We start from the raw sequence: 27842 nt of genomic DNA, 5'->3' as shown, positions 1-27842 counted from the left end.
TTAATAGTAGGGAACATTGTTTTCCCTGAGTTCTGTGAGCTGTTCTAACAATTCATAGAACCCTAGGAGGGGAGTATGAGGATCCTCTTACTTTATTGCCAATCAGTCAAAAGTATAGGTGGTCTGGACTTACAACTGGCATCTGAAGTGGAAGCAGTCTTGTGAAACTGAAACCTTAACCTGTGGGGTCTGATACTAACTCTGGAAAGTTGAACTCAGAATTAAATTATAAGACACTTAGCTGGTGAAGTTGGAGAGTAGGGGAATTACTGGTGTAGGGGAAAACCCACACGTTTGGTGTCAGAAGTGTTCTGAGTAGAAAGAGATCATAGTAACAGTAGTACTTAGGTACTGTGCTAAATGCTTTATATGTAAATTATTGCTTAATCCTCACCTGAACATCTTTACCTCATTTTTTAGATAAGGCAATTGAGGCTTCCAATTAAATGATGTTCTCAAATGCCTACTGATCAAGTGAGGATTTAGACCCAGTCTAACTACCCTAAGATGATGTTCATATTCTGATTCCCACCTTTTTGGCAGCATTTTAAAAACACCCCAGTAAAGTCTTTGCTGGTTAGCATTTGCTGGAAATGACCTTCACCTCCCAAATGTCTTTGTTAATAAGGAAAACAGAAATGACTCTGGGGTAAATTTAGCTGTTGTCAAATAACCACAGGTCTAACATTCTGCAAGTTATTCTCGGTTCAGGAAAAGAAAGATTTCAAAACCTAAATTATACACAAGGCAGGCAATTCTTCAAAAGAAGTGGATTAACAGGCTTCCCGTAAATGTAACTACCACAGTCTGCTTTCAGGAGCAATGCTTTATTACCATGTTCACTGCTCTTTTAGTTCCTAAAGAACTCTTTTAACAATGATTTACCTTAATTTAACTTTTTTTTCTCCAGAAAACCAAGCAGTATACTTCATTCAAGAGAAATGATTTGCATCATGGTGCAATTCCCTTTGTTTGTCCACTTATTCATTTAGCCATCTACCAAAATTTACTGAGTGCCGGGTATTAAAAATTGTCATTTCTTTAAAATGCTATAAGCCCTTCCACTTTTAGAGGTGAGTGTATATGAGACTTTAAGATTACAATTGTACTCAGTATATTTTTTTATAACACATTGACTGCTTTGACCACAGTTGAAGTGTCATAGTAAAAATCTATTATTTTGGAGATGAAAAAGTGGCCAACAGCCAGTATAATTGACAGTTTTTTTCAACATAAAGAGCAAAGAGCATTCTATAAACTAGAAAAGAAAGACATAAACAAACAAATATATTCCAAACTTATATATGTTATAATTTTCAGGAAACTGGCTTTTTATTTCTTTTCTCAGCTGAAACTTCACTGTTAGTTCATAAGGCTTTATGATTCTTTTGGCTGGGATCTGTTGAAGAAATAATGGCAGACTTACTGAAGGGGCAGTAACAGATAGATGGCCAGGAGTCTTTCTACACAGAAGAAAGTAAAATTATAAATCTCTGTAGGGAAAGAATAGACATAGCAGGGAAAAAATAATTTGACCATACCTTTTCTGGTATACTAGCAAGACTTCCTCCCTGCCCTGGATTTTACTGGATTGAGTTAGTTTTCCATTCTACACTCAGGCTATTTAAAAAGGTGGGGTTTTTTTGTTCCCTCTCCCACCCACCTGAATTTTTTTCCTATAGAGAGGAAAAATGGATAACTATCACACAGAAGAAGTAATAATAACAATAATAATAACTATCATTTTTAAGTGCCTTCTATATATTTACACATCAGATTTTAGGTTTGTTCTTTTACATATTTTACTTCTAATCCTTGCCCATATGGGCAAAGTAAGGATTATTATTTCTGTTTTACAGATAAGAAAACTGAGGCTGAGTGGGACTTACGGAGGTCTCCAGGCGAGGAAGTGGCAGAGCTGGGATTCAAACCTGGATCTGGCTGCCACTGTCGCCCGTGCCCTTTCTGCCACAACACACTGCACGACGCCTCTTAAACTGATTTTAGACGAGAAAAGCTTTCACAACTTACTATATGAAAAATACTCATGTCATATAATTAAATTTTAGGAAGAATTCTGTTTGAATTTGAATTTAATTAAATCTTTAGGCATGAATTTATTATGACATCATCACTATTCTCTGTTTCAGGACTTTGTTTGTATTCCCTGTCCCAAAACATGTCCTCTTTGCACCCCAGTAACCTCCCCTGAAGGTATCTTTTGGTAGTTGAGAGATGCGATGTTTTAATCTTGTTTACTAACTTCTGTGGTCAATGAGCTAGACTGCTTCAAAACTGTCCTTATGAAACTTTGTATTTGGAAATCTAACCCTGTACAGTATCAATGAATAAACTGAAAAGTAAAACTTCAGGACTCAGCCTTCTAAGAACAAATCAGGTCTTAAATCCATAAACTGGCTTTTCACATTATTTCTAAGATCTCTTTTTCTAAAATGCATCTGAGGAAAACTTATCCTGTATAAACAACATTGAAGGACTACTAGTTATGGGAACATGGAGCTGATAAAGTAAGATTAGAAAGCTAAGGAGATGATGAGGTACGGCTTTCCCTAATTTAATGAGTGGTAGATAAGGAAATCTGAAGCAGTTAAACACCAAGAGGGAAATAATTCCCTGTGGATGCCAATATATAAACACAGTCTTCTAAAAACACAAGCCAGAGAATTTCCCAGTATAAACAGAAGCTCAAATTTCACCTTTGCCTGAGGCTGCCATTTAAAATGAAACTGTTCATAAACACAACTTTTGGCATCCTTTGACCCACTGTCAATTAACCTGGAAATCTAGAATGGCATTTTAAACAGTGAACGTGCACATTTTAAAAATCTAATCCACACTGCCTCCCAATGCACAGTCCTTTAAACTAATAAGACTACATTAGTTTTGTTTTGCTGCTGTAACAAACTGTCACAAAAGTCATGGCTTAAAACATTTTTTTAAAATTATTTTATAGTAACAGTATTTTTTACTTTCTCTAAGTCTCATTCTTACTAGTTACAAGATCTTTTTTCACAAGTCTGTTTCCTACCGTCATATTCCAGCCACCATTGACAATCACATCATATATTTCTTTCTTTTTGTTTTTTTTGCCTTTATTTCCCCCTCTGGTATTTTATCGGTGCTCCCACTACATTGATTTTGAAATGGAGGGTCCTATGACTGATTAAATCCTAGCTTCAAAAGTCATCTCTCTATACATACATGCATATATACATCTCAAAGATCTAGTCCCCTCCCTCCCCACCCCTTCCCAGCCGCCAATAATATGCAACCCCTGGAGCAGCAGAAGACAGTAGCCTGGACCTGACTCTGACTAATGGTCACACAGTCAGGGCCTCTGGGAGGCTAAAGGTAACACATTGGCCTAAGTTATGTTTCAGTTCCTGAGCCCTAAGGTAGAACCACCCCCTGGCCACTTTCCTATGATACCAGACAGAGGGACTGGAAAGACTTCAGAGCTGCCCTAAGACCCGAAGTGATTTATTACCCTCACCTTAGACCAGTCAGCTCTCAGCATGGCCCTGAACCCCTAATTCATGGTGCCTTGTGATTTTGCCCTATATAATCTATAACCTACACACCATTAGCTTCCTATCCTCCTGGATGGCACCATTCATAATAAAATAACCAATATTTCTCCACTGTAATTCTTGGTGTCTAGCATTGGGCTCTGCTAGTGCTGGGTGGATGAACTCTTGTTCTGCAACATTTTTCATTCCTCTCCATTCTCTTTATCTTGTCCCTGTTCCTTTCCATCCTTTGTTTTTACCTCTGGTCGAGTACACCTTATCTATAACTTCCTTCTCACCTCCAGTGTTCAAAGTGGGATTTTTAAGCAGCGTCAATGTTTTCTTGAAAATTCACTTTGAGCTTTCATAATGAAGCAACAGTGGAAAAGGAGGAATTATTAACAAAGAACATTATTAGCCATAGCAGTGTGTCCTTTTAACTGTCATTGTCTAATTTACAAAACAAAGCCACAGTAATTCATCAATCAATAGTATTAACTGATGATGGACTGTGGTAGAAATGCTACAGACCATTTTTCCCACTGATAGTTCTCCTGTTTTTTTCTCAGGGAAATACCCTACCCCAACTCTTGATCCATGACTTTTAAGCATGTTGACCTGCTCTTTCCTCCTTTGCTTAATCAGTTTGATTTGTCTTCCTGTCCTTAAGTCTGAGATTCTAGGCCAAAACAAACTATATGGTGGATTGCTTGTGGTTTTTACATTTGGTTTCATGAAAGTTTAAAAAGTATCAATGGGCTGGTTTGTGCAACATCATGTATTTTGCTCACCATTTGAGGTTCTCAGCCATGTTGAGCTCTATTTGTGCCTGAGCGTATCATTGTACTCTAAGAGACTTTCCAAAGAGAACCTCAGAACTAAATTCTGAGATTGTATTTTAGTCTATTTTTCCACTTCTTTTATATCTCCCACCCTTTGAATGTCATATTCCCATGTCCTCATTAACCATCAAAACTATCTCTCAGAGAAAAAGAACAGGGACAATTTGACTTGGCTACAGTACAGCCCACATTTCCTATTCTTTCTTTGATGGCACATATTCAAAATAAAAATTTTCATTCACAAGAGGAGAATATATCTTGAAATAATGCATGGAGCCATCAATGACTTGAAGCTCACACTTGATTTAGTAGAGCTGCATAGAGAGCAGAGGGTGACTGCTAAGTGAAAGCAGCAGAGTTTAGTCAGCAAATTTTGTAGAAGAGTAATTTGAAACAGGAAATAGAAATAGTGAGCATATGATGGTATAATTGAACTTCAACCCTTCACAGAGACAGGGGTTTTGGAGAAGACCATCAAAATCATTTAGATTAATACAAATTAGAGATTGGAGAAAATGGCAGCCAAGTAGGTGGAAGCTGAGTCCACTTGCTCTTGCATCAAATCGGATTCTCGTCTGATCTTCTGAAAAATAACCTGAACAATTAAAGGAATGTTAGCTGACATGAAGTTAGGAAGCCAAGGATTACAGAAGATGCTTCACGATGGGCAGTGAGATTTTTTAAGTGGAAGGGGAAACACCCCGTGTGTGGTGCCCTGTAACCATGGAGACACTAGTCAGAAACTAGTCCAGACTGGGCCAGGAGTGACTTGGGAGGATATATAAAATCGGGGAGATCCAGGTTACATATACATGTGAGCAGCACATCCATAACTGCAGAGCCACATGCCAACAAAGACTCCCTTTGTCAGAGAGAGAGAGACTCTATCTCTCAAAAGGATCAGGGGCCACACCTGGGTCAGGCAGAGGCCGGCTGCAGCTAGTCATGATTGTGAGAGACTTTTGGCTTTTTGGAGAGGTGATGAGTGCAAAAAACTGGACAGTGACTCAATACTGCACTGGGTGTGTCACAGAGAGACCTTTTAAAAGGGGAACTGAAGGATGCTTGGCAGGGACCCCAGCAACAACCACAAAGGAACAAAATTGAAAGCATGGTTTGCTCCCGCTGAATACAGTTGGGCAAAGAGATGAAATAGTTGCACAGCAAAGGTACTTCCAGGCCTCAGCCTAGGGCGGCTAGCAAGACGGAGGCTATAAAAACAGAGTTTGGGGCTGTGTCTACCACAATGGCAGTGGACTGGGAATTAGATGGGAGTTGAGGGCTTGAGATTATTTACAGCCAGGCTGAACATCTTCTTCCAAAGAGTTCAAACCTCTGAGAAGGGAAGGACACACGCAGCCCCCACCTCCTGTGGGATTGCAAGCACCACATCCAGCGGTGGAACTCTGCAGAACAGGCAGGATAGGCTCCAGAACCCTCTGCAGAGTGCATAACCACAAGAGAAAGACAGAAAGAAACACCTAAAAGGCCCACCTTGAACTTCTCTCAGGGAGACAAATACACTGGTTCCTAGGTCCCTATTCCACTGAGGCCAGTAGGGAAGAGAGATCAGAAATCAGTGCAGCAAGGTGAAATCAGGGCCCTGCCCAACCTTGGTTCTTACAAAGAGCTGCCCTCATCAGCAAGCAGGAAAGAGCTGATCCTCTTACATTGATTGGTTCCTCCCTTGAAACAGGCAGCTAGCTAGTTCATCAGAAACTATACATTACTAGAAATAAGCTGGGAGAGACAAAGATGAGTGGCTCAGGGACAGGGGAACACACTCTCAATTTTCCCAGAAGACTGAACAGTGCCTGCCAGAGAAGACCCAGGAGTCCCAACCACCAGATTGCAATAGAAGCCCCCTCTAGAGGCAGGTGTAGGTAGTACATGCAATGCTGCCAGAAGTTGGATAAACCACCCCTGGATCTTGAGCTGATAAAAAACCAGAGGCAGATCCAGAAGGAGAAAATAGAAAGCGAACACCAAATTCTGCTGAGATGAATTCCACCTCGTTCTTCTTCAGAATTTCTATTTTTTTTCTCTCACATAGCCCTTTAACATTTTTTCTTTTCTTTCACTTGTATTCCAAGAAATTCAGTATTTTTTTGTTTTTAATTTTTATTCTTCTTATTAATATTTTTATATTTTTAATCTCATTTTTATTTCAAATCTCACATTGTATCCTTCCCTTTTCTTACTGCATTTTACCTTCTTCTTACATTTCCTTATTTTTGTTTTAAATTTTATTTCCCCCCTTCCTATGCCTTGTTCCTATTCCTTACTCTTACCATTTCTCCTGCATCTTTTCAAAATCATTTTTATTTCCATTGGTCAGCTCACATTCTTTTTCCCTTTCTTATAATATCCTTATTTTCTTTCCACTTTTAGTAATTGCTGCTTGTTTGGTGTGGATATTGTGGTTATCACTGTTTTTCTTCAGTTTTATTCTCATTCCGTATTTTTAAAAATTCAAATCTCATAGATTATTCTCCCCCTGTCTCACTCCATTTTGCCTTTCTCTTTCCATTACTTACTCGAGTTTGGAATTTTGTTTATTCCCTTTCTTAGCTGCCTGGATCTTATTCCTTACTCTTATTATCTCTCCTCCATCCATCCTCTCAAAATCATTTTTCTTTACTGCAGACATCTTATACTCTCTTTTCTTTTTAATAATATTTTTATTTTCTTTCAAATTTTATTAAGCTTTGCTCACCTGTCATTATTGACCCTGCTGTGGTTTTTAAAAATTTTTGTTCCTATTAGTTCATTACTTTTTAAATTTTATTTGAAATTCATATTATACTCTTCCCTTTTCTTACTCCATTTTTCCATCACCCTTCCCTTTTTATTTATGTTTTAAATTTTATTTTCTTCCTCTCTTTACTTTGTTTCTATTCCTTATTCTTATTTTTTCTCCTTCCCCTTCCTTTTCAAAATCATTTTTTCTACTTTAGTCATATCATATTCTTTTTTTCCTTTCTTATAATTTCTTTTTTCTATTTATTTATTTATTTTTTCAAATATATTTGTCTCTGCCTACCCCCCACCACTTTCAAATCTCTTTCTACCTTTATTAATTTTTGCTCATTTGTAGCTGATATTTCTTATGTGATAGGGGGTATTTTTGCTGGCATGAGTTTGGTTTTCTGGGTAGTTTTGCTTTGTTCTTCCAGAACCTATACAACCACATACATGACATGATGGGGGGTGTGGCTCTCAGTGAGCCAGGCAGAAGGGAGAACCCACCAAGGAATGAGCCACCAATAATTAAAACCCAATTGCAACTAGAAGAGCCCACATAAACTGAATAAAGGGAAACCTTAGAACATCCAGACAAGGAGATCAAAGAGATTACACCACCTATGCCCACAGAAGTCCACCCATGAAGATAGGAAGTCAAAGCAGAGCAATCTGAGATGCAGAAACAAACAAAAAGAGTAACCTAAAATAGGGAAATGAAGAAACAACCTCCATTTGAAAGGAAAGGAGGAATCCCTTGAAAAGAGTGAAATGAAATTGAGGCAAGCAATCTATCAGACATAGAGTTCAAAACAATGGTTATGAGGATGCTCAAGGAACTTGGTGAAAAAGACAAGGAACTTCATGAAAGCTGCAAGGAACTTATTGGGAACTACATCAACATGAGAAAAAACAGAAATTATGAATAAGAAACAGGAGGAAAGGAAGAATACAATATCTGAAATGAAAAGTACAGTAGAAGAAATTAAAAGCAGGCTAGATGAAGCAGGAGACTGAATCAGTGAACTTGAAGACAAGGTAGAAAAAAAATACCCAGTCAGGGCAATAAACCAAAAAAAGACTCAGAAAGAAAGAGGGTAGTTTAAGGGAGCCTCAGGACAACATGAAACATAAAAACATTCACATCATACGAATATCAAAAGGAGAAGAAAAGGAGCAAGGGATAGAAAACCTGTTTGAAAATATAATGACACAAAACTTTCTTAATTTGGTGAAGGAAAAAGTCATGCAAGTTCAAGAAGCACAGACAGTCCAAATACTGATTAACCCAAAGAGGCCTACTTCTAGACATTTCATAACTACAATGGTAAAGTTTAAAGACAGAGAGAGAATATTAAGCGCAGCAAGGGAGAAACAGCTAGTAACATATAAGGGAACTCCAATAAGACTATTAGCTGATTTCTCAACAGAAACACTACAAGCCAAAAGAGATTGCCACAACATAAGCCAAGTAATGAAAAGCAAGGACTTACAACAAAACTGCTCAATCCAGAAAGCCTCTCATTTAAAATGGAAGGTGAAATGAAGAGGGGGGGGGAGGAAAGAAGAAAAGGAAAGAAAGAAAAAAAAAGAAAGGAAAAAAGAAAAGGGGGGGAGCTTCCCAGACAAAATAAGGCTAAAAGAGTACATGTCCACCAAGCCAGAACTGCAAAAATGCTATAGGGACTGCTTTAAGAAGAACAAGAGAGAGAAGAACACAGGTACAAAGAGAAAAATGGCAATGGCAAAGAGAAAAAATAATAACCTTGAATGTAAATGGATTAAATGACCCAGTCAGAAGGCATAGGGTAGCTGAATGGATAAGAATACATGATCTGCACATATGCTGTCTACAAGAAACCCACATCAAACAAAAGGTCTTCACAGGCTGAAAGTGAAGGGATGGAAAAAAATATTCGAAGCAAATGGACCTGGAAAGAAAGCTGTAGTAATAATACTTTTATATCAGACAAAAGATACTTTAAAACAAAGGTTGTAACAAAAGACAAGGAAGATCACTACATAATACTTAAGGGAGTGGTCCAACAAGAAGATATAACCTTTATAAATCTATATGCACACAACATAGGAGAATGTAAATACATAAGGAAAATCTTGGGGAACTTTAAGCAAGAGATTGACTCCAATACAGTCATGGTAGGGGATTTTAACACCCCACTGTCAACAATGGATAGGTCTTCCAAACAAAGAATCAACAGAGATATTGTGGCATTGAACAACACTCTAGATCAAATGAATTTAATTGATATTTACAAAAAATTTTATTCCAAAGAAGCAAAGTATACATTTTTTTCAAGTATAAATGGATCATTTTCAAAGATGGACCACAATGGTAGGACACAGAACAGCCTTAACAAATTCTAGAAAATTGACATTATATCAAGCATCTTCCTGGATCAAAATGGCTTGAAACTGGAAACCAACCTCAACAAAAGAACTAGAAAACATTCAAATACAAGGACACTGAATAACATGTTATTGAACAATGAATGGGTTAAGAAAGATATCAGGAAAGAAATCAAAAAGTATTTGGAAACAAATGAAAAAGAACACACAACAACCAAAAACCTATGGGATACAGCGAAGGCAGTCCTGGGAGGGAAGTTCATAGCAATACAGGCCCACATAAGGAAGATAGGGAAATCTCAGATAAACAACCTAACACCACATCTACAAGAATTGGAGGAACAACAACAAACCAAGCCCAGAGTGAGTAGAAGGAAGGAAATAATCAAGATCAGAGTAGGACTAAGTGACATAAAGGAAAAATATCCAAAGAATCAATGAATCCAGGAGCTGGTTCTTTGAAAAGATAAACAAAATTTACAAATCTTTAACCAGACTCATCAAGAAAAAAAGAGAGAGGACCCAAATAAATAAAATTAGAAATGAAAGAAGAGATATAACAAACAATACCACAGAAATACAAAAGATTGTATTTCTATAATATACAATTACTATAAATAACTATAGAAATTACTACGACCAACTATATTCCAGAAGCTGGACAACCTAAGCAAAATGGACAAGTTTCTGGAAACATACAATCTCCCAAAACTGAATAAAGAAGCAGCAGAAAGCCTAAACAGTCCAGTAACAACTAGAGAAATTGAAGCAGTAATCAAAAAACTCCTGGAACACAAAGCCCTGGACCAGATGGGTTCACAGAAGAATTTTACCAAACATTCAAAGAAGAACTAACACCTATACTTCTCAAATTATTCCAAAAAATTCAAGAAGAGGGAAGACTCCCAAACACTTTTTGCAAGTCCAGAATTGTCCTAATTCTAAAACCAGATAAAGACACAAAAAAGAAAGAAAAGTACAGGCCAATATTTCTGATGAACATAGATGCTAAAATCCTCAATAAAATATTGGAAATTTGGATCCAGCAGTACATTATACAGATCATACACCATGTTCAAGTGGGATTCATCTCAGGGATGCAAGGATGGTATAACATTCACAAATTAATAAACATAATATATCACATAAAAAAATAAAAGACAAAAATCACATGATCATATCAATAGATCCTGAAAAAGCATTTGAAAATAATCCAGCACCTATTTATGATTAAAAAAAATTGCACAATGGAGCAAACCTCAATATAATAAAGGCCATATATGAGAAATCTATTGCCAATATCATACTCAATGGGCAAAAACTAAAGGTGTTTCCCTTAAGATCAGGAATAAGACAAGAGCGTGTGCTTTTACCACTCTTATTCAACATAGTAGTGAAAGTTCTAGCCACAGCGATTAAACAAGAAAAAGAAATAAAAGGCATCCAAACTGGAAAGGAGGAATTAAAACTGTCATTATTTGCAGACAACATGAGAGTGTACATAGAAAACCCTATAGTCTCCACTAAAAATCTATTCAACCTAATAAGTGAATTTGGCAAAGTAGTGGGATATAAAGTCAATATTCAGAAATCAATGCCATTCTTGTACACCAACAATAGGTTATCAAAAAGGAAAACTAAGAAAAAATTCCATTTACTGTAGCAAAAAGAAAAATAAAGTACATAGGAATCAACTTAACCAAGCATGTAAAAGACCTGTCCTTAGAAAACTACAGAACACTGAAGAAAGAAATTGAGGCAGATACAAATAAATGGAAGCATATATTGTGTTCATGGATTGTAAGAATTAACATTAAAATATACATACTAACCAAAGGAATCTATAGATTCAGTGCAATTTCTATTAAAATACCAATGACATACTTCACAGATCTAGAACAAATATTCCAAAAATTTATGTGGTACCAAAAAAGACCCTGAATAGCCTCCGCAATCCCAAGAAAGAAGAACAAAGTTGGAGGGATCACAATACCTGATATTGAACTATACTACAAGGCCACTGTAATCAAGACAGTCTGGTACTGGCATAAGAACAGGTACATAGATCAGTGGAACAGAATAGAGAGGCCGAAAATAAACCCATGTTTCTATGGTCAATTAATATTCAACAAAGGGGACTCAAGCATATAATGGAGTAAAAACAGTTTCTTCAATAAATGTTATTGGTAGAACAGGAGAGGTATATATAAAATAATGAAGCTAGATCACCAAATTGTACCATACACCATAAAAAACTCAAAATGGATAAAGGACTTAAATATAAGTCATAATACCATAAAAGTCCTGAAGGTGAACACAAGGAGGAAAATTTCAGATATTCCACACAGCGATATTTTAACAGATATGTCTCCTAGAGCCAGAAGCATAAAGGAAAGAATAAACTAATGGGACTTTATTAAATTAAAAAGTTTCTTCATGGCTAAAGAAAACATCATCAAAATGAAAAGGGAACTGACTTTATGGAAGAACATATTTGTCAATGATAATTCGGACAAGGGTTTAATCTACAAAATATATAAAGAACTCATACGACTCAACACCAGGAAGACAAACAACCCAATTAAAAAATGGGCAAAGAACCTGACTAGAGACTTCTTCAAGGAGGACATGCAGATGACCCATGGACATACGAAAATATGCTCAACATCGCTAGCCATCAAAAGATGCAAGTTAAAACCACAATGAGATATCACTTCACACAGGTCAGAATGTCATTAACAAATCAACAAACAACAAGTGTTGGCGAGGATATGTAGAAAAGGGAACCCTAGTTTACTATTGGTAGGAATGCAGACTGGTGCAGCTACTGTGGAAAACAATATGGGATTTCCTCAAAAAATTGAAAATGGAACTGCTATTTGTCCCAGCAATTCCACTGCTGGGAATATACCCTTAAGAATCCTGAAACACCAATTCAAAAGAATTTATGCATCCCTATGTTCATATCAGTGCTATTTATAATAGCTAAGTGTTAGAAATAGCCCAAGTGCCCATCGTTAGATGAGTGGATTAAAAAACTGTGGTGCATTTACACAATGGAAATGTATGCAGCAGAAAGAACAAAAAGAAGGCCTATCTTTTGCAACAGCATGGACGGAACTGGAGACTGTTATGCTAAGTGATATAAGATAGTTTGGCAAAAGAAAGATAACATGTGACCTCACTTATAACTGGAATCTAATGAAGAAAATAAACTAATGAGAAAAACAGAAACAGAGAAATGGATACATAGAACAGACTGATAGCTGTAGCAGGGGAGAAGGGAGGGTAGGCATGGGGGAAGGATAGGGAAGGGAATAGAGAAAGAACATGTATGAATGACTCATGGACATGGACAATGCAGAGAGGATTGACTGTGGGAGTGGGGGTGGGCTAGTGGAGGGGGACAAAAGGGAAAAAATGGGGCAACTGTAATAGAATAAATAATAATAAAAATAGATCATTTTGATTAAATACTTCATTTGACAGAGTCAGAGACTAGCTAATATCAATCAGCATAGACAACAATTCAGAGTTTTATTTCCCCAACTGTATCTACTCTTTATCTCCTTGATCCTGAATCCTAAACACCATGATTATATAAAATAGATATTCAGACTTCCATACTCATATTTTATCATCTCTGCTCGCCTTTCTTTTGTAGTCTGTAATATTTTCCTCAGAAACTCATTCCATAAGATTCTAACAATTGTTATATATGTGTATATATATATATGTATGTATGTATAATGGATATTAGAGCAGATTGTGCTTTCAAAAATGGCTGCAACAATATATATCCCATTTCACATATTTTTAAAATAATGTGACATTGACACTTTCCATCAAGCGATGCAGTATATATTTTCTCCCCTTAAACTTGAGAGGACTTGTTAACTGTCTCAGCTGACAGAATGTGGTCAAAATGACACTGTATGACTTTTGAGTCTATGCCACAGGTGACGTGGGTTCCAATGCTTGTTGTTCTTGCTCTTGAAATATGTGCCTTGGGAAATCTGGGTCATTGCATAAGAAGTCAGACTTCCCCCAACCTCCTCATGCTGGTAGATCATATGGAGAGACTACAGTGAGCAAGAAAGATGTATAAGGAGCTTAGTTATTCCAGTTTTCAGTTGTTTGAGTCTTCCCAGCCCTAAACTCAGACAAGAAAGTAAACATCTGGATGATTCCACTTCCCAATTTCTGAGCTACTTTAGCTGATGCTAATTAGAATAGAAACAAGCTATCCCTCCTGAACGTGCCCAGCTTGCATATTTTTAGGCAAAAAAAGTTGTTACTATTGTAAGCTAATACATATTAGAGTATTTGCTATGCAGCCATAATACCTAGAACAGACATTATTCCCTCTTGCCTGCCAGTCTGTGAATGGCATTAACTTGTTGAGGAGAAGGTATTCAAGAGCCTGCCAGTCAGGGAGAATGGCTATAAGTAAAACTAAGAAAGAGAAACTTCAGCATTCAGGACTGAGCAAAATAGAACCAGAGGCACAGACTCATGGAACAGACTGACAGCTGCAAGACGGAAGCGGGGGCAGGCAGGGACTGACTGAAAGAAGGTGAAAGGATTAGTCAAAAAATGTATGTGAAGGACCCATGTACATGGTGTGTGGATTGATGACAGAAGTGGGGGGAGGACTAAATGGAGGGGGGCAAAAAGGGAAAAATTGGGACAACTATAATAGCATAAACAATAAAATATCTTTTTCTTTAATTCTATGGCTTAATATTCAAATGCAAATGTCATGCAAAGCTAAGAAAAATACAACCAGAAGGGAAGAAAACAGAGATATAAAGAAAACCAAACACCCACTATCAAGGTATATTTTAAAGAGTAAACACTGTTGCTAAGAAAGGAATAAAAGAAGAGCAAGATTATAAAAAAGAAAGAGAAAAGAGTAAATATAAGACATAATTGAAGTGACATTGTGACTTGATGGCTTGGTCACAGAAGGTGATAGGAATTTCAACTGGAAATATACCAGCCACAGTCTCAGGAGGAAGCAGAGGCACATTCAAAAAGGTGTGAAGAGTTTAATGAAGAGATGTTTTAAAAGATGCAGACAGAATCAAGACATGCGATAAAGGACAGTGAAGCTCTCTCCCCAGGGCCAGCAGTAAAGGGGAGCCATTATAAATCTTGAGCTTGAGAGGAAGAGAGTGGTTAACCGGAACCAAGCAATAGCTAGAGACAGAGAGGGTCACCTGCAAGTAGTGTGGCCTTGGGTGGAGGAGCACAGCTACTTCTGTCTGGCAGGAAGTGTCCAAGAATAAATTCCCTCTCAGTGCTTTTCCCCTTACCCTCCAACCTCCTGTGAACACTTTCTATTGGTCCAGCCCATGCCCATCGATATAGCATAAACATTTGTTCTTTGCAGGACAAAACAAAAACCTTCCAAAAGGCCATTGTTTATATATTTATATTTACACACACACACACACACAGCATATTTGTGGTATTGAAATTTCATGGTTGGTAGAGAGAATTAGGACATAATACCCCAAAAAGCTTTTTTAAAGACAGCATGATAATAAAAATAGTCTGAGAAACACTGGTTAACCATCCCAAAGCCCAGAGGTGAGAGATGCCATTCCATGTTTCCACTTGGTGATGGAGCACACAGGGCTTATTAAAATTCTTCCTGATCACTACCCTTTAGATCTCTGAGTCTATGCACAAGAACAGATGGTGGCTACAATGGTTAATCCTGGGAAACAGTTTATCCAGCAGAACAACCAATGAGGAGATTTAGCAAATGAATTGTCCATAATTTGTTGCAAACCTTGCCATCAATGTAGAAATTACCATTATTTTGGATGCATTTAAATGTTTACAAAAATTGAGTAATATACACCTAGCTAATTCAAAGTGTATAGTAATCCTTTGCTAATCTGTTCATTTGTAAAACAAGCAAAATTTGACAGCAGGAATGAACTGTGACTTTTAGAAGTCCTAAGCACCGACCAGATTTTGGTGCTCATCCCCATCAGCATATCAAAATAATATTCTATATATTTTTTACTTGGCCCAGCCTTTATATGTGCTTTAAAAGAAGACTTCTCTTCAAATTATCTGATTGTAGTAGTCTGGATATTAATCAAAGCTGATCTTTTCTCATTTATTTTTGGTGGTTCTGCTTTATATTCAAAGCATATGTTTTCATCTCTATATTGGGTTGTACAGTAAGTTTTGACTAGTAATAGTGGTGATGTGTATCTTTTGACTGTATAACTCCATTATTATCAACTGCATTATTGCCAAAACTTGTTAAATTGAAAATGTCTGGGTACACTTTTTTTGTCAGATCTATGTTTTGTGACCTAGTTTTAAAGTATAGTAGAGTATGTTTTACACTCAGGTCATACAAGGAGTGCTGTGTCACTTTGATGGTGAAAAAGCCACCTGACATTCTTGGTTCCAAGTACATAAAGTCCAAACACATCTGCCTGTTTCTCAAAGTCCTTCTTAATGCAGCCTCCATCCACATTCACCCTTAACTCACACTTCTCTGTATCTTGGGCCCTTTGCTTTCTTCCCGTGTGCCAAAATGCTTAGGTCTCATTCTTTTCTCTAGCCATCCTGATATTCCTTCTCTCCTGCAGATTCCTTGCTCTGTGGAAAAGCCCTGGGGACAGTGGTAAAAATGTAAAGGTCCAGTCCCTACCTTTCCTTGATGAGTATGGGCCTCAGTGTTCTTCCTATATTGTTCAGGTGAATCAGAAATCAAAAACCCAAAGTTTAAGAACCACTGGCCTATGGTTGGGTATCACACTGTATTATTTCTAGGCCTGACTGTCAGAATTTCTAGTCATGTGACTTTCTGCAAGTTTTTCACTTCTCTATGCCTCAGTTTCCTTATCTGTAAAATGGGGATATTAGAGTACATGCTCAATATCATTGTTATGAAAATTATATGAGTTAACAAATATGAAGTGCTTAGAACACTGTTTGGCATAGAATAAGTGCATAGTAAATGTTAGTTAAATGACCCTTTAGGTGTCTTGGAGTGTTAATATTGCTGTGTAAAGTACCTAATCAAACAAGTAGGAAAGTTACTCTTGGGATTGAGACAACCTGTGGTGCTAGACCAAATTCTCAGAAAGTAGGATTGCTTAAACCTATGATTCTCAACCTTCACTGCATGTTAAGTTTGCCCAAGGTGCTTAAAAAAGTACTGTTGCCTGGGTTCTGCTGTCAGAGATTGGACTTCATTGGCCTGGGGTAGGGGCACAGAAATAGGCATTTTTGCTCCCCACATGGTTCTAATGTGCATCCAGGAGTACTCAGCCAGCCTAATCAACACTGGCTTAGATAGTTGATTAACAATGAACTTTTTGGCCAACCCAATAGTTTTTTGCTTGTTTGTTTGTTTGTTTTGTAGTATCATGATCTCCAATCATCACCTACTTTTTGAAATACTGGGTACTAACTAATTAGCCATCATCTGTAACCACCATGGATGGTACTCTGGAAAGTTTAACCAAAATTTGGGCAATTAATTCACTTGGCCCATTACAACATATAGTTGTAATGGCAGGTCTATAGGAAGACCATTCTGATAAAGAAAGTCATTAAAAAGCCTTGATCTTTCCATCTGGGTCTTCACATTTAATTATCAAAATAACCTAGTCATTCTATCTTATGGTTTTAAAATGCTATCCTCCACTAAAAGGAACCAAAGCTTCTTGAAGAAATGACTGATGTCGGGGCTTGGGGCAGGGAAAATGTAAAATGAACTTGAGCATCTGGTTAGCTCAAAAGCAAGAAGTGCTCAAAACCTGATAAGGGAGTGTCAAAAGGATGCAGAAACCAAGCACCTTGAAGAAGTCCTTGACAGTAACTGATTATAATCCATTGAGTAGAATAGAAAACCATGAGTTCATAATGATATAAATAAATAAATACATACGTACATACATACATAGAAAGACTCATGAAGAATGGGATATTATTCACACAGGTTAACATACCTCCCACAAGAGACACTAACTACAAATGGTGAACAGAGTAGTTATACAGTTGAGGAGCCTTTCATGCACCACTGTAATGGAACATTATCAGTAATGTGCTGGATGGAAATTATGGGTGCCTCATAGCATGCCATGAGAAGAACACAATATTACCTCTCTGACAGTTCTGTAAAGTTTCATAACCTGAATTTGGTCAAAAATAATCATCAAACAAACCCGAATTAGAATCATTTTACAATATAACTAGCCTGTAATTTTCAAAAGTGTCAAGGTCAATAAAGTCAAACAAAGGCTGAGGAACTCTTCCAAACTGGAAGAGAGTAAAGACATGATAACAAAATGAAATACGTGACTTGGAACTGGATCTTTTTGCTTTAAAGAACATTATTGGGAAAACTAGTGAAACGAATGGGGTCTGAAAATTAGATGATAGATTATATTAAATGTAATTAGATGAAAATTATATCAATGTTGATTTTCTGGTCCGGATCTTTTTTTGTGCTTATGTAAGAGATTTGGTCATATTTGTAGAAAGTGCACAGTGAAATATTTGGGGGTAAGGGACACCAGATCTGCAGCTTACTCTCAAATCATTCTGAAAGAAAATAGTTCTTTTTATTGTACTTGCAAATTTGCTGTAAGTTTAAGATCATTAAAATTTTTAAAAAGTACATAAAGTGATGCTGCAAAGATGCATCGCATCTAGTTAAAATTCAGCTTTCTGATTTGCTTGAGGGCTGGGACTGGAGGCGAGAATTCACATTTTTAGCATTTGCCATAAGTAGCAGCATTATACCGAAGGAATAAGCAATTCTCCAAAGAGAGGTAGTTTGCAATCATTCACCCAGTGCTCAGCAAAACTGCCCCACTTTCACTCTACATTCTAGCACCAGCTTCCCCATCCCTCTTTTTCCTTAAACTTTGAATTTACAACACTTTCCTTTGCCAGCAAAGATTGTTAGAGAACAGTGGGGAATTCTCGGGGGGTGGGGGCGGCGGGGCGGGTGTTGCGGGGGAGGGAAGAACTGAGAAGTGATTCAAGTGGATCTGCTAGCGGTTTTGTCCAAGAACAGAGTTTCCTGCTTTTCTGTGTATCATTTCTCACGCAGCACAATCCCTGGAGGTAAAGCCACTTCCTAAGACTGCCTCAATGACTGCAGAGTGCCAAGAGTCAGGTGAAAGCAAGCGTGCTGGAGAACGGCGTCAGAAGAGCGCCTAACGCGTCCAGGTAATTCTAGTGTAGGTGGACCGTTTTAAGACTCCCTCTGGTATAATAGGAAAGTACAACTTTGTTACACTAGAAAATTGAAATTTTGAAATATAATGGCAAAATCCTATCGTGATAATCCAATATTGTTTAAATAGCAATATTTTTCCTTGAAGACAAAAGAAAACTAAAACTATCTTTGCTGAAAAATTCAGACGTAATATTGTAAGTTGTCAAATGTCCTGTTAGTATGGTCCTAGCATTGAGAAAAAAAATCACTCTAATGTCTTATCTCTATATTCCCAGGAACTGAGTTTTCAACAAAACAAAACAAAAAAATGCATGTGAGTGATGCATTCCTTACCCTCAGTTTTGGACATCAAAACAGACAAATGGTTAAACACATAGTCTGAATTACTGACACTTAGAAGATTTAAAGAAAGATACTCTAAAAATTACTATTAAAAGACCCACTGTACACGCCCTGATTAACTGCTCTTTTGCTATTTTTAGGTGTTAACTTAGGAACACCTTTGATGTGAGTCTTCTGGACAATTTTGGGGGATTTTTAAAAGAAGTTCCCCCCATCTGTGGAAGGAAAGGATTGCTGGGAGACTCTCAGAGGCCTATTTGCCTATGAAAACCCATGATTCAGAGCTTTTGAAAATTAAGTATGGGCAGGAAGGAAAGAGCTCATAAAGAGTCAATTTTCCTGAATTTGTTGGTTCTATAGAATTACATTTGATATCTAGAGGGGATCTCAGGGACAGTAGGTGAAGGATTTGATCATGTGCCTAAGAAATGAAAATGGAATTCAGATGTACTTGTCCCTAGTTCAGGGCCTTTTCCGCTACCTTACAGCTTCATTTTGACTTTCCTTTCTTTTCCCCTCCCTTCATATTTTCCTTCTTTTCTTCCTACTTTCCCTCCTTCCTGTGTTTCCTCCTGCCCCCCTGGGTTGGGCAATCATAAATGACAACAATTCCATGATCATCCATTAACTGAGAAGTTACCGATTGAAAATAAACAAATAACAATAATAATTAACACCACCTGTGGAGAGGAGAATTTACTGGAATCCGTAGTATCTACATCACTTAAAATAATCTTTCTGTGAGTGTCTTTGCTAACACTCTTGTGTTTTCTCTCTTTTGTTGTTATTTATGAGGATTTTCTTTATGCCTAAATATTTTGCTTACACTTTATTGTAAATTTAGCCTTAGGATTGGCTAATACGGCTTCCTTGTGTGGGATGAGCAAGGAGTACCTGGATGGATACACTGGAGGGTAGTAATGGGAAGAATTCTTTTCCCTAGAAAGTTTGTATAAGTACAAGCAGGGTACAACTTCTATTCTAGATTCAATAATTGACTTCTTTTTCTTTCAGATGCCACATCCAATGTCAGTGAACTTTGCTGACTTAGTCTTTTCCTTCACTGCTTCTTGGGACAAGCCACCAGTATGTCTTGTTCCAAAAGACTTTCTACCTGTTTCTGCCCATAGCCCCCTGCGGTCCATTTTCAACACAACGATCAGGTTTTTATAAAATGTAAGATGATGCCCCCTTTTTTTTTTTGCTTAAAATGTTACATTCTTATTTCACTCAGCAAAAAAGACAAAGTCCTTGAAGCAGCTCACAGTGCCCTAGTCAGTGATTCTCAAAGGAGAGCCCTCAGTTCAGGTCATCAGTATTACTGAGGGAATTATTAGAAAGGCATTTTCTTGGGCACCCCAGACCTCCTGAATGAGAGATGGGATTTAACATGTCCTGTGGTGATTCTGGTGCATACTCAAATGTGAGATCCTCCCCAGTTGCTCACATGGATCTTGCTTTCATGGACTAAAACAGACCTCCTTCTCATTAGGGCTTTGGTAGTTGCTATTTCCTCTAATGGAACACTTTTTTTTTTCCTCCAGATAGTTGCTCAGGTTACTTTTTATGTTCTTCAGGTTTTAATTTTCTCAAATTCAACTTAATAATTAGTGAGGTCCCGGATATTTGAAATCTTAATCTCTCCTAAGTCTCCCCTCCCCACCACCAATTTACACACATAAGAGCACCCCTCGTTTCCTCTTCCCAGCTTGTTTTTTCTGCATGACACTTGGCTTGGGGTCCCTCATGAAGTTGCTGTCAAGATGTCAGCCAGCTCTACAGTCATCTGCAGGCTTGCCTGAAGCCGGAGGATCTGATTGTAGCCAGGATGGCTCCTCGCTCATATGACTTGCAGATTGGCACTTGCTGTTGGCAGGAGACCTCAGTTCCTTGCTAAGTAGGTCTCTCCACAGTGCTGCTAGAGTGTCCTAAGCACATGGAAGCTGCATTACTCCTGAGTCAGTAATTCAAGGAGCATCCAGGAAAAGCCACACTCTTTTATTACCTATGTTTTTATGATCTAGGAAGTCCTGTACTATCATGGGTACTATGACCCAGAATCATCAAGGTAAAACACTCTCAAATTTCTGACCCAGAGAAAGTTTGAGATAATAAATGCCATTATTGTTTTAAGCTGTTAATTCTGAAATAAATTTTTGGGCAGCAATAGATAAGTATTCAGCAATAACATTTCAGGTGCCACTATTTCACTTACTATATATTTTATTTAATTTTAAAAATCCATCAACCATTGCCTCCACATACATCCTAGAATATAAGCCCCAAGAAAGAATGGTTTCTTTGAGTGTCTTTCTTCCATGTTTGAAACAGTGCCTAAACTGTCAAATAGTAGACAGTTACAAAAGTATGTGGAATTAATACTTCAAAGAACTGTATCTGGGTAGCAGGGAGTTATGCTAGTGTGACTGGAGAAAGGAAGGTGCTATGGGGTGTCTCTGTGGTACCACTACTTTGCACAACTCCAGGAGGCACCATTTGCTCTGTATTCCTAGTGAATGGAGACTTTTGAGATCACAGTTCCATGTGAAATTCATTTTTACCTTGCAGATCTCCTGAATGGGCCATAGTTTGAGAAACACTTATCCAGGAGAACAAGACAATAGGCAGTTATAACAAGACCCAGCTTCAGCAGAGAAATCCTTGGTCCAGCAGCTTACAGAAATAGTAGAGAGTTACAGACTTCAAAAGGCCATGGGGACTGGACAATGACCGTCTCAGTGGCAAGGTCTAAACTGATGGCGAGTAACCGGAGTTCACCTTCTCCCTTATGTCTCTGATGGAACCTGATATTCTCCATGAAGTTTTAGAGGCAGAAAATAGAGGTTGATGAATGACAAAGAGGGGAGGTTGTATAAATACTGGGTGGCACACTAGGAAGTTCCTTAGGAAGCTTGACTTGAAGGAAAGGAGATTTAAAATAAGGAAGGAGAAGCTAGATTGGGAGAAAGTCCATTTGGGACAGGAATTATGTGGGAGGGCAGAGTATGCTCCTAAGGGAGAGAGAAGAGACAAAAAAATAAAAATAAAAATAAATAAATGAAACAAAAAACAAAAAACCCTAGTGAGACATGAGATATAGTCAATGCATTTTAAACCTTTTCTCTATTTGTAAAATTGTATTGTTCATATTAAAAGGACTTTCAAGCATTAAACGAGGTAGGTGAGTTTTTGGTGGGGGCTCTCCTTGTTGCAAGTTCAATACTGCAACTGGTAGGTGGTTTCCATATATTATCTCATTCAAACCTTTCCACAGTACCACAAGATCAGTGTTTTTTCCTCCCTTTAGTATGAAGAAAATGAGTTTTAGTTTAGAAAACCTGCCTAGGTGGGAAGCATTACTTGGATAATCTAGAGCTCTGTCCACACTCATGCTGAACTCTCTCTCTATGGGTAGGAGGGTTCACATGTTACTGCCTAAACCAGGATCTCTAAGAGTGAGACTGAACATTGCTAAGAATATGCCAAGGAAAACAGGCATAAGCAGGGATCATTCTGGGTCAAACAGTACCTACAGTTACTCTATCTTGGTAGGTTCAGCCCTTTTCACTATGCAAAATGCCTCAGAACTCACTTTCTCTAAGTCCCATTTAAAATCCTAGAGTTGACTTTGAAACAGGACTCCAGGATCATAACCACAGCACTGCTTAATGGATAAACGTAAAGAGCAACCTAAAAATAAAATAGACTGTTGGGTCCATCTGCTAATTTGTGGCAGGAGGATGGTTCAGAATGGACCTGAGTCAAGGGGAACGTAGAGTGTAATTAAAGCAAGATGGTTGCACAGGCTTTTATTATATTCTAATTTTGAGCATGAAAATTTACATTTTGCTTAAATTCTTGCTATTTTAAGGTCTAAAGGATAAAATAAAGCTTTTCTTCATGAGAAAGCTGCTTTTCCTTATTTCCACATATTTTTTAAAAAAAGCTTGTCCAATCACTAAACTAAGCTCATTTGAGTGATGGCAAAGTCAAAATTATGACTGCCTGATTTTACCCTTCACTGCACTTGTCACAAAAATTAAATTAAAGATTATGTTTATGAATATAATGCATGAACTTCTGCATGGCATTATGAAAGATGGAAGGTCCCTTCTGTCCAGCAACTCACAAAACAGCATGTCACATGATACTTTAATATGCAGAGAAAATAAGAGGGCAGAGAAAAAATCCATCTCTCAGGGAATATGGAGTATACCCACCAATGGTTTACATATTCAGAAAAATTTGTTTTAGTAAAAACAATAATAATAATAATACCTATAATAGCAACATTAGATTCTTCAAACTTGTATAGTGCTTTCTAGTTTCCAAAATGCTTCCACATATAATTTCATCTGACAAAAGAGATCATTAATATTTTAAAGTATAGTGTAGGGTTGCTTGCATTGAAAGGGCTCAGTTTCCTGAAGAACAGGCATCACACATACAGGCTTGTTGAATATTCTATAGAGGCAATTGCAGAGCAAGTCAAAGTGCTAGTGCTTTCTGTAGATATATGATCGAAAAATAGCAGTTATTACCAAGAGCTACTGGAGGCTTTGAAGATATATGTATAGAGAAAATGACTGTTCTAAACTTGCTACTGAATTTTAGAATCATAAATTCTCTTTAGTTTTTTAATGAAAATGCATTTTTATTTTATAAATATGAACTGATTCTTGCCACATATATTTTTCAATTACACATGCATTTTGGAAGTTGAATATTAAACTCTCCAAAATCTGCCCCTGCCCCTTCTCCACTCCTCTAAGATAATTCCTGAGGACATTTGATATATATCTTCCCAGCCTATGTATTATAAATGTAGGCATGCATACATGCACATATATAGGTACATATTTGTATATTTGTAGGTATATACTATCTACCAATCTTCTGTGTATTCTCTCTTTCTCTATTTCTCTATCTATCTGATTTCTGAATGCATGACTGAGTTGATGCTTTTGTAAAAAAAACTGTTAGAAGTAGGAAATTATAAAAGAAGATTGAATCAAGATTTATGAGTGATCACTGAAATTATTGTTTGCTTTGATGCACTTGTCAATCCCAGATCTAGACTCTAGAACAGTATTTCTCAAACTTGAGCACACATCTAAATACCTGGAATGCTTTATAAAATACAGATTACTGGGCCATACCTCAGAGTTTCTGATGCAGTAGGTCTGGGAAGGGGCCCTAAAATTGTTATTTTTGGCAAGTTCCCAGATGATGCAGATACAGGAATACTCTTTGAGAACTACCAGCTAGAGCTTGTATTTGAATAAGTAACACAGGTGAGGTACAGAGCGGCCACTGTTTAGGTCCTAGGTATGGTGGAAAGTTTGGCCTATCTCAGTTAAGCACTGGTTGGAGAAGAAAAAGGAAAGAAAAAATACATTTGCTGAGAATTCTTGATCTTATACACACAGTAGTATGGGTTTAAGGACAAGTAGCAAACCAAACCAAACCAAAACCAAACTCTGAGCCATTCATTTAGTTTAAAGTATTCTTAAATTGGTAGTATCTCCAGATACCTCGGAAAACAAAATGTAAATAACCCAACTTCCAAAATTTCCACAAATAAATATGCAAGAAATATGACAATCAAAAAAAAGACAAAATATACAGACATAACAATCAGTATGCATTTGCAGAAACAATTAACTATAGAATTTTAGTTACAAAGATTAGAGATATTTAAATTTCATATACAAATTATTTTTAAATACATTTTATTTGTCAAATAAAAATGGCATTTATATTTGAAAAATAACAAATAAACTGGTAAAAATGAAAACTTTAATAATTAAAATAAGAAACTCAGGGAGAAGTTAAACACCATATTAAATAAAGTTTGATGGCCAATAGATGACCAAGTTTGGTAGATGACCGAGTTTCAAAAAGGATTGCTAACCCTAAAACAGAAAGACAACTATAGAGAGGGGTCAAGATCCACATTACCCCTCTACCCAGTAATACAATATGTATTTGCATATTCAATAGGATAAAATGATTCTAACTCTTTGAATCATAATAGAAAATGAAACATATGCAATACTACAACACGTGAATCAGGGCAGAGTTTATTTTGTCAAAACAGAAACATAATAAATAATGAGCTCCCTATCATAGGCTGTCTGCCACTGGCATGTTCAATTACGCTCCCCGTCTTGCTTTTTTCCTAGCAATCTTTACTCTTTTTGCCTTTGAGAGTATATTAGGAACAAATACACAATTCTCGTGTTTCTGTGGAGTGACTAACATTTACATTTCCCCACTTTTCACAGAGGGGATGTCCCTGGTAACAAATCCATAGTGATACTATTTTTGCAACTTAGATCAGATTCTGAGACCACAGATTCGGGAAAAGAGGAGCCATATTATTTAGTCATATTAGGGTTATGATATTATGTTCCTAAACACAGCAAATTATTTGAGAAGTAAAAGAAGTTTTCATATGTTTGAAGGAATAACCAGGTGTTAGTCCCTTTTTAGTTAAAGGGGATGTAATTGCAGCAGTTTATGGCCTACCATGTGACAATGGAAATGACAAGAGACTCGGGCTCTGGATAACAACCTCTGAGATAGATCATGCATTTAATGGGAAACACTCAGTGATGTAGACTCGCCAGGGAAAAGGCAATGGTTGTTTTGCCTCTGATCCATTTCCCAGTCATGGCCCTAAGAAAGTGTCCAGAAAAGACTTAATTGCAGTAGGAAGTGGAAGCCTTGGCTATTCTCCCAATCAGATATCAAGGGAACTTAGCACCTTGGGCCAGTTAGAGCTGCTGGCCTTCTCCATGGTTCTAAGTGTTCTTCTATGAATGATTCTAAACTTTCAAGCAAATTTCAATGATTTAGGACAGTATGTACCCTATCACAGTCCTTATTAGGATATTATTAATAATAGAAAGCTAGACGTGTGTTAGGTACCTTACACTATATCTTTTGTTTAGTATTAGTCAGTAATGTCTATCTCCTGTCCTTCCCCCAGAGGGCAGTGGCCATTCCCCTCACTATGATGAGCCTGGGAGACAAAACAGTTTCATCTTGAGTCTCTCTGATTTTAAACTTTCCTCCAGCTTTGCCTTCTAAGTTGGTTCTGAGCCTGATGAGGGTGAAGGCAGTGTCATGACGGATCATTGGATCCCGGACACTCATACAGAGCCTGCATAGTCATGGAAGTAGCTGCTGAAGACCTTCCATGAGCAGAGAACCTACTATTGGAAATGAAGCTAGCTGACAGCTTCCAGCTCCCACACTTTTGGGATTTACTGCAGCATAATATTCATGACAAGGCCACGTTTTCCCCAAACTGCTTGCAGCCAGTGAGTGAGCAAGGGAAATGGGATCCTCCAGCCCAGCGCTCCTGCCCCATGCATGGCTCCTGTAATGGCCAGTCCTTGCTCTGAACCTCCCTGGACTTTCTGACTACAGTGCAGGCTGGGGCTCTTCCTAACTAATTCTCCCTCTTTCCTTCTCTCCTCCCACCTACATCTGTTCTCAGTGCTACTCTGTATCCTTTGCAGGCAGTTCACCCTATTAATTTCCTGCACTTCTACTTCATCTTGACATCTACCTCCTGGAAGACCCAAGCTGGCATCGTCAGTGTTAATTATTCTCTCCATTTCACAGTGAATGTAGTGGGGCTCCAAGAAGAAAACAGAAGGCATAGATGTGTTCTGCTTTTTTTTTTAAAGACTTCATTTATTTATTTTTAGAGATAGGGGAAGTGAGGGAGAGAAATCTAAGTGAGAGAGAAACATTGAATGGTTGCCTCTTGTGCCTGCTGGAACCAGGGACTGAACCAGCAACCTGGCATGTGCTCTGACCTGGAATCGAGCCTGCAACCTTTTGCTTTGCTGAATGATGCCCAACCAACTAAGGCACACTTACCAGGCCCCTTGTGTTTACCTTTTAGAAGTGCATGCATACTCTTAGGTTACAGAATCACTTAAAAATGCTTCATCTACATTTCAAAAGAAAAATTTGAATATCTTGAAAGTGGCACTAGTGTTGTAAAAGGGAGACAGTCATTTCTTCACAAAACTGAGCCCGTTTGAACCTGTCTATTCAATGTATAAATGCAAAGATATGTTGGCTTGTAGAAAATGGAAGAAAATTCTAAAAACAAGAACCAATTCTAGCACCCATTGTTGAAATTTGATTCTGGACTCAGAGTGTGTTCATGAGAACAACAAGTGATCCAAATAAACCAATAGCGATGGAGCTACTCAAAATGTATAGATCTCAACCTTCAGTCTCATACGATTTCAGAACACTGCCCACAGTTCCACACTTCTTAGAAACAGAAAATACATCACACTGGGAAAATAATTTAAAAATTTGGTTTTTACCTTAACAAATTAAGCTTGAATTTGATTTTTTTCATTCTCACGTTCAGAGGATGGTAAACATATTAGGAAAAGAAAAAAATTGTTCTGTGATTTTTGAACCCTTAGAAATATCTGACCATATGAGCATATTCAAGAGAAATTTTTTTTTCCTGGCATAATTTATTAAAGAAAGGAAGAGCAATGTGACTTACCCTCACTAGAATCTTTGAGACTTTCTGGCTTCTTTGCTTTGCTCTTCTTTTGGGGTGGAGAGAGGCCTTTTGTCTCTAACCTCTCTGGAAGCACAAAGATTAAAAGCATTCTTATTTAAATATTTACCAGTAGGGTTCAACATTATGCTCAAGTTTAAAGAAGTTTTTTTCTCTGCGAACCCACACATACAGTGAGGCTTAATTGCAGGTTTATCTGTCTTTGGTGGTGGAACTAAATTTTGTCA

General features: G+C 37.5%; 1 protein-coding gene across 1 annotated transcript in view; it reads right to left on the bottom strand.

Moving 5' to 3' along the window:
* MACROD2 (mono-ADP ribosylhydrolase 2) overlaps positions 1–27842 on the bottom strand; it is a 2155137-nt gene that overhangs the window by 128622 nt on the left and 1998673 nt on the right. The window contains exon 11 of the mRNA XM_054574077.1: positions 27598–27681. Within this exon, the coding sequence (XP_054430052.1) occupies positions 27598–27681 (84 nt within the window). The remainder of the gene's footprint in view (positions 1–27597; positions 27682–27842) is intronic.

The sequence above is a fragment of the Pteronotus mesoamericanus genome, unplaced genomic scaffold (assembly GCF_021234165.1).
Source record: "Pteronotus mesoamericanus isolate MK-2021 breed Mesoamerican mustached bat unplaced genomic scaffold, CSHL_Meso_final contig_25, whole genome shotgun sequence".
In the NCBI taxonomy this organism is placed as follows: Eukaryota; Metazoa; Chordata; class Mammalia; order Chiroptera; family Mormoopidae; genus Pteronotus; species Pteronotus mesoamericanus.
Note: the sequence above shows the minus strand (reverse complement) of the source record. Positions and strands in the feature narration are given on the sequence as shown.